Source organism: Macrobrachium nipponense, chromosome 15 (genome assembly GCF_015104395.2).
Source record: "Macrobrachium nipponense isolate FS-2020 chromosome 15, ASM1510439v2, whole genome shotgun sequence".
NCBI classification, from domain to species: Eukaryota; Metazoa; Arthropoda; class Malacostraca; order Decapoda; family Palaemonidae; genus Macrobrachium; species Macrobrachium nipponense.
The window spans coordinates 26,944,770-26,953,421 of record NC_087208.1 but is presented as its reverse complement, the minus strand read 5'-3'; the positions used below and the strand labels follow the sequence as shown (position 1 = coordinate 26,953,421).

The 8,652-nt window shown below is 34.9% G+C and overlaps 1 protein-coding gene across 1 annotated transcript in view; it reads left to right on the top strand.

Moving 5' to 3' along the window:
* LOC135226642 (uncharacterized) overlaps positions 1–3,749 on the top strand; it is a 101,262-nt gene extending 97,513 nt beyond the window's left edge. Inside the window, exon 3 of the mRNA XM_064266355.1 lies at positions 3,555–3,749. Coding sequence (XP_064122425.1) covers positions 3,555–3,749 — 195 coding nt within the window. The remainder of the gene's footprint in view (positions 1–3,554) is intronic.
* The last annotated feature ends 4,903 nt before the right edge of the window (positions 3,750–8,652 follow it).

Here is an 8,652-nt window from a genome sequence, read left to right as displayed (position 1 = left end):
TACATGTCTTTCTATCAGCATGTGCGTCTGTCACAATTAGCACCTTGTCATTTCAACTCCTCAGACTCTGTTGAAAGGTTTTCCTTCAAACTTGGTGCAAACCTAGACCGCCTGTCTGTCTGTCTGTCTGTCTGTCTGTCTCCGTCGGTCTGTCTCCCTGTACACAACTTTAATCATAACCATAACATTTGAACTATAAGAGATAGAGACTTCATATTTGGCTTGCCTACTGCACCAGTGAGGTCCTTTCAGGTGACACCAAGTTTTGTAAACTTGTCCGTGTGACCTTCGTAACACCATGAGCTGTTATCGGGGCATTCGTGTTTCATAAATATATCTTGTTGAGGTTGTCTACCTTTTGCTGAAACCAAAGTAATATCTGCTCTAACAATTCATCACTTAGGATGTTCTAGAGCAGCGGTTCTCAACCTGAGTGGAAAAATTTTTTGGGGGGGGTTTGGGGGGATTATGCATATTATACAATTTTGGAAAAGGGGGCCGAGAATGGCATTCTGACATATGGTGAAAAGGTGCATGGGCAAAAAAAAAAAAAAAAAAAAAATGGTTGAGAACCACTGATCATATTGAGACGTTGTTGGCAGGGAAAATATTTTTGCTTAATAGTAGTTATGAACTCTATTGTTTAGCTCAGAACACCGCTTATGTTTTAGTTGGTCACTTAACTTTTCATTAAAATAAGAAGACCAACATTAGGTTAGCATGTCTTGTCGAACTTGAAGCCTAAGGCAGTTTCATGAATATTAATAACCCTTTATTTCATAGCGTCGAACATTAAACTGTAGTTTTTAGAGATTTCATTTCATTTATGTTGTCAAGATTAAAATTATTGACTGGCTATTCTACAATTCTGCGTTATACTAAATATGTATGCATTGGGCGCTTCATTGTATCATGTTCCTTCGTTCTGTAAAATTCCTTGTTGGTCTTTCTTTCTCATTATATTTCTTGAAAATTGACGTGGAGGGTTATTTTCTAAATACTGAAGTTAACCCCTTTGAATTATGGGCGGTCTGTTGTTGCACGCCGGGACCCAGAAATTATCCTATTTGAAATAAATGAAAAATAGCGATATTGCGTGTTTCATATATATATAATTTTTTTGCACTTACATATTTTTGGCTTGCAGGCGTGTCTTTGAATAAAAGAAGAATATCTTGCCCCATGACGAGACGTTTGTATCGCATGTGCAAGCCCTGTGTTTTGTTGCAATTGGAGGACACCTGTACATTTAGAAAATATGTTGCTATTCATGTATGCAAGATGAAAACCCCGTCACAGAGCAAGATATAATAGTGATGAAGGTAATGATGATGACATGATGATGGTGAGACCAATCTTTTTGAAACGACACCGAATGTAGAAGAGACAGGTCTCAGAATCTCACATTTATTTCGTTGGAAATAACCAAAAAGACGATCGTAGGTTTTTTTATTTCCTTCGCACTATTCATAACCAGATTCAGAAATCCGCCGTGTTTTGAGAAGCGTTTATGACTTCAGTTTAAATGATGAATGTGCTGCATCGATCACGTTAGAAATAAAAAGCACAATCAATACGTGTGAGATGAAATAAACCTGACGGTTTACAGCCTCGATAATTTGTCGGTAACGAACGATCGAATGGTATTGTTGCGTAGAAACTCCGAGCGCATAAAGTTAGACTCGTTTGCGAGCGACAAAGTATCAGCGTTTGAACTGAACAGTTGTTAATTTTCGGTAAAAGTTTCCCCCGCACTGAAAGTGCGTCGTTGTATAAATTTACTCTGAAACGTTCGAAAGTTGTATGTCTGTAGTTCCAAACGTTTGCAGCCAGTGACTAGAGACACTAAATAACATTTTCGATCAGGATTTATTGCAATTTATCCAACGTGTTCTTTACCTTTTGGCCTCTTTGGACTCCTCCAGCTTGTTTTACAGATTTATGTATAGGAAGGAAGTCGTTATTTATCTGCAGTCATCCAAAGCAACGTTATTTTGAACGGAACCAGTCATTATTTGTAAGGCCAGCAAATAAAGGCTGAAGATGCATTATATGATGTGAATCATTGTTTAATAGAATGTGTGTTTTAAATAACAGAAATGCTTGTTCTCTCTCTCTCTCTCTCTCTCTCTCTCTCTCTCTCTCTCTCTCTCTCTCTCTCTCTCTCTCTGTAAATTCAACAAGAACCCTTATCTATTTCGAGTGACACAATCAGGGATTGGTCATAATATATCACAGGTAACTAATTACTGTTTTGCACTCGTGTGCGTATCAGGTGAATATACACCGCATTGATTTCTGTTTTAAATGACTGAATCATAAAGTCATATTTATATACATACTTTGGGTGACTACGTCACACTTTTTATGCGCGTCATTTCCATATTTTGTGGCCAGGAGTCCGGAGAAAAATGTTCTTCGTAATCATCGATAAAATGAAATAAAAATGGTGAAGTATTTTGCGGGAATATGCCGATAATATATTTCCCCCGGAAATTTACCGATCGTAATAATAGTAGGTTGTTTCCTGTGAGCTTGGCTGGTTGCCATCTTTACTCCGTTTTTCGTGCTGTGCGTTTTTTTTTTTTTTTTTAACTTTATGCTAACCTTATTTTCATTTTTCTCATTTTTTTGTATTTGTTTTATATCATCTATCTGAATGCCTTTTCATTTTGATTTGATGTAGGTATTATATGTTTTTTTTTCATTTTTCATTTAATAGTTGTGATGGGAATTTCATGTTTTATGAAACCAGAATAAAAACAGTATTTGATGCATAATTAATGTTAAATGTAAAGGCATGACCCACGTGAAAGTTTGAATTCCCAGTGCCTCAAATTACAACTGAGAAACTGTAATGGCACTGAACAATATATTAGGGTGAATATTTTCCTTGAACAATGCCATAAGAAACCCAGGAAGATGCCTTCAGTATTGGAAAAAATTAGCCTTAATGTCCCTGAAGAGGAAGGGTGCGAAGGTGCCCCCAAGGCAGAGTTGAATGACGCTGTATATGTATAGTGGCTCGACTTGCTGCTGATGAGCCTTGTGTGTCGAGGTATCAAGCGGCAAATGATATGGAGGTGTTCTGTTGAGGGGTTCGTCTTTGATTCAACAGTTGAAATATGATTGAGGTTGCGAGCGTTGTGTCTTGTTTTTTTTTGTCTCTTTTTATTTATTATTTTTTTTTCACGCAAACACCGCCCCCCCCCCTTTCTCCATTTTGAGGGAAAGACTTGGTATTGGCAATATATACATAACAAGTGTGTTTGCACACAGTTAGACTGGAAGTCTCCCTGAGAATGTTGTGCAACTCAAGACGATTCGCCTTGTATTTTATATTTTTAGACTATGCATTTATTAGTTATTCATTTATCCTGATTTGTTTTTCTAATCACTGATCTCTTCTTTCTGTATTTCCTAATGTCTTCTGTAAAATCTTGCGAATGAACGTGAACTTTGAGAGTTCGAATTTCAAGTCAGTGTGTATGTATGTATGTACAGATGACCTATTCACTAAAGATCTAAAAATCTCCTTTCATTTTTCCTTACAGGTCCCTGGTCTGAGAGAGGCCCTTGTCAACGGCTCCCTGTATTTCCCACCATTCCCAGCCAGTCAATACAACCAACAAGTCCACAGCATTACTTACATGTGCAGAGCCACGTCTCCTGCGGGTACTCTGTTGGCCCTGCCCACGCAAGTCAGAGAGGAGGTGGGTAATTGTTGTCCAAATTTCTTTGCCGATTAAAAAAAAAAAAAAAAGTGTTGAATTCGTAATTGGACTTTTGCGCCCCCCCCAAAAAAAAAAAAAAAAAAAAAAACAAAAAAAAAAAAAAAAAAAAAAGTTGAATTTGCATTGGTTTTGCCAGAAAAGGCTTGAATTTGTATTAGTTTTGCCTTAAAAAAGGGTTTAATTTGTATTGATTTTGCCTAAAAAAGGGGGTTGAATTTGTATTGGTTCAGCCTAAAAAAAAGGTTGATTTTGTGTTGGTTTTGCCTACAAAATATGTTTTTTTTTTTTTTTTTTTTTTTTTTTTTTTTTTTTTTTTTTTTTTGGTTTTTTTTTTTTTTTTTTTGGCCTTTAGAAGTATGTTTGAATTTTTATTAGTTTTGCCTAAGAAAGGGTTGAATTTGCAGTGGTTTTGCTTAAACAAATAGTGTTGAATATTCATCAGTTATGTTAAGTTGTAGCAATTTTTGAAAGATAATTATGTATTTAGTATTTGTGGTTTATTTTCCATTTCATTACCTTATTCATATATAGGTAAGCAATTTTGTTTATTGCAGTAGTTACAGGAACACTATTCATAATATCACAATTGAGAATAATCATTTCAAGTACCTTGATTGGTAGGTAAAAGGCATAATAATAATATCACACATAAATGATAATAGTTTTAAACAACTGTTGAATTGTTTTTGTTAGAAGAAAACATATTACTTCTTCAAGTTGCATAACAGGTTCGAGGTCAGCTACGTCTAAAGTCGGTAATTAAAATACTGCATGGATCGTCCGTAGAGTTATTGTCATTGTGTTTGGCCGTTAAAGGAAGGTAATAATTTACAAAGTTCTCAAAATCACACGTTATCAAAATGGTGGGATTTTCCACTACAATACAGTCATTAGGGAGAATTAACTCATTGTAAAGACCGTTAACAATGACAGTTAAGAAGATAAGAATAAAAAAGTAATGAAGTTTATAGAAATGCTAGGTCATGTTTTTATGAGACTACATGCATAGGTGGCTCAGATTCCTTGTTAAACAGTAGGCGCCTTGTGAATTGGCTTATCATCGTAGATAATTGAAAACAAAACGCTCTAATCAATAAGGGTGACGATATTACAGCCGACTTCTCAATTTGGGAAATTCATTTAAACTCATTTAAGTGCACTGATATGTTAATGTGTATGACCCGAAATACTGTGAGTTCCTTTATGACTGTTCTCATCTGTTTTTGGCCCAATGTCATTTGTAAGTTCGTTTCGACGAAAACAGGGAATGTTAAATTAAGGTGATCGCATTTTGATTATATATTTTATTTTATTTCCATTTCATCTGACCTGGTTAATGATGGGAACGCAATTTTAATTTATATTTTGAGGACTTACCTTTGTAACGTAGGCTATTTTGACCAATTTCTCATTTTTTTTCTGAAAAGGTCGTTAATTCAGTTTTTAAGTATTCCATGCACCTCATTAACGGTGTTCATCTTAGAACGCAATACATTTTGATTGGTCTGCCACTATTTTGTACATTTCAGATAGCTCCAGTATTGATTTTAAAGCAGAAGTAATTTGGCCAATTTCCATTTTTTTCCCTAATTCTGATTGACTTACATAATGATCATATAACGCAACTTCTTTTAGATTATTGTGGCTGTTTGGGAATGTCATGAACTTTAGTAATAATCATGAAAGCTTATTTATTCTGATATATGTACAAATTTTTCTCGGGAAAAATAGTCTTTGGTTTCAAATTTAATGCGTTTTTGATCGGATGCCCTTTATGATAGTGGTATAATATTCTAGAAGTTCTTGTATTATCAGAGATATAACTGTTCTCATTTTTGTTCGTTGTGTTCCATTTCCTTATTATTATTATTATTATTATTATTATTATTATTATTATTATTATTATTATTATTATTATTATTATTATTGTTGTTGTTGTTTGTTGCTTGTGTTGTTGTTGTTGTTGTTGTTGTCGCAGCTTTTCTAACATTATTATATGGTATGCAATAATAGAATTTTTTACTTTGCATTTTGTGTGATGTTCGCTTCTTCCTATTTGTGTATGTCTCTTACGTGTTCTTAACGCTGCCGCATGTTTATTTTTGTTACGAGCAATTGTTAATGCTTCCTTTTATTTTAATTTAGACAAATGTCCTTGCACAGAAAGATCAGAGTTCACTCATAATCATTCGGTTCACGTATTATGATTAAAAAACCAATTCTCGTTGATTAAACCACGATTTTCCCGGTGAAGTAGAAATCCCCATTTAATAAAGATTAAAAATAGTACCACCGGTGGAATTAACAAAAAATATTAAAAAATCTAATGTTCTAAGCGGAAGTATTTTTTTCCAGTTGGAAAAATCCATTCTTTAAATTAAAGTGATATGTGATTATTCGGAATATTTTTTCTCCCGATAATTCGTGGCAACATTCATATCAGTTTATCTCCCTAAAGAAAGAAATATTTTTTCATTTCTTCATCTTTTTTTTTCTACGAACTTTTTCTTTTTGCCCCTGAATAGAAATGAATGAGAAATGTAGAGAGCGCGCTTGGCATCTGTTATTCATAGGTAAAAATATACTCGGTCGGAAATAGTGTGAGTTTTGCTGCGTCGTTACAAAGGACAGGAAATGTCGCTGGGGTCTGTTTCATTACAGTCGTTCGTCTCCAAAGACATGGACTCCGGTAGAAGGATGCTGTGAAAGGTTTTATAGATGTATACACACACGTCTGGTTAACCAAACCTACCCCCCCCCCCACATACACACACACATATTATATATATTATATATATATATATATATATATATATATATATATATATTGTGTGTGTATTGGTGTTTGTCTGTGACTGTATGTATATATTTGTGTATTTTACACACAATGCATTATATATGTGTGTGTACGTGAGGGTATGTATGTATGTATGTAGGTAGGTATGTGTGTGTGTATATGCAAGCTTGCATGTATGTATGTATATATATATATATTATATATATATATATATATATATCACATGTATGTATTCGGAAGAGTGCACATACTTTTGCATTGAGAATCCTGTGTATATGTATTTGCATGTATGCAGTAAGTGTAAGCATGCATATCCATGCCAAGGTATTACCGCTTTGAAATTTAATATTCAAGCAGAAAAGAGGTAACTCGTTAATCCTTTAATAAATTTGCCGTCGTAATATGTGCGATTTATGCAAAGCATTCATGACAGAACATTAACAGTGGCATAGAACCACTGCACCTAATATCCCAACCCCTCCGCCACCCCTACAGGCCTGTTGTCACCCCTCCTCCTCCTCCTCCTCAACCCCCCCCCACCCCCCCCCCCCCCCCCCCCCCCTCTGAAACTTTAACACCGTTTCCAGCGTAAACAGCGATAATTCCTAAAAAAAAAAAATGTATATCGCGGATTTGATGAGAAAAACACGTCGTAAAATTTCGTTAATGTGAATGGGCCATAATATCGAGATGACGACATTAGGCCATAAACTCCCTAAATTGAATATTGGCCTTTATTTATCGCAAGCATGTTGGTTAGTATGTAAATGGAGGGCGTAATATTTGGTTTTATAGACTAATCTATGGGTTCATTTTTGCTCTCGACTGTTCGCGTAGCCATTTCGTGGGCGTAGTGTTGCACGATCTTCTTGGTTGAACTTTTGCCTACATTTACCCTTCGTGTGCTTTACGTCACTGGGTCTCGGTATGTAAGAAGAAATTGTTTTCTAATACTTTATTATTGAACAGGGTTACACAAATTTTTAATGCACTGTTTTGTTTATGAACACGTATAATGCTCATATACACACGTACACACACATAAAAAAAGATCTGTTTGAGCCAATAAAAAGTCACACACACATGCATATATGTATATATATATATATATATATATATATATATATATATATATTATATATATATATATAGTATATGTATATATATTATTGTTTATAACAGATCTTTTTTTTATGAGAGTTAGACTCTTCACCGTTTCATCTACTCTGAAAACGGTGAATTATCTTGAATGTTGAAAGGTATCTACATATTATTGTATGTATGCAGTACTGCACCATGAAAATCTACCAAATGAGTCCCATAGTTTTTATATCCAGCAACTTCCCAGTCAGTATTTATGTCTAGAAGCTTGGTGATCATCCTTTGTTGTTAGCATTTCCTTGGTTATCTATAATAGTTATCAGTTTAATGTTTAGCATTTGTAGATATCTGCTTAGTGTCGAATTTTTACACTTGTAGTTTTGTGACGAAGTTTGTATATACAGAGAAATTTAGTTTGAAATATTGATGCCTGTCATTTAGACCAGTAAAGTGAGTGTCCAACATTTGTACCGAGAATTTAATTGTATAGTATTTGAATGTATAGCATTTATACCGAGTATTTAAGAGTCAAGGATTTTTTGCAGAGTATTTAATGTAGAATGTCCACTTAGTATTTAAGTGTCTATCATTTATATCGAGTATTCAAGTGTCTAGTATTTATACCGAACATTTAAATGTCTAGTTTTTATACTGAACAATTTATTGGTGTTTATTCATACACGAGCTTGATAATGTGTGCTACGCAGCGCTGGAACCCGGCGCTGCCCATCATGTTACCCCTACCCTCCCGATCCCCTACCTACACTACCCCATCCGGAGCGGAGAAACAAGTTTTAAGGAGGGTGGATGTGTTAGCTCCCTTACCTACCTCTCCCCAGTCGGGACGGACAAACACGTTTGCAGGAGTTTGGCTGTGTCATGTCTACCCCGGGGGAGGACAAACAAGATCCGCTCGGATATTATTATTATAGAATAGATAGTGTAGTTATTACTGTGTAAACCTAAAATATCACCAGTTTATTTTTTTGCATTTATTACTTTGATCTTATCTCTTCACCG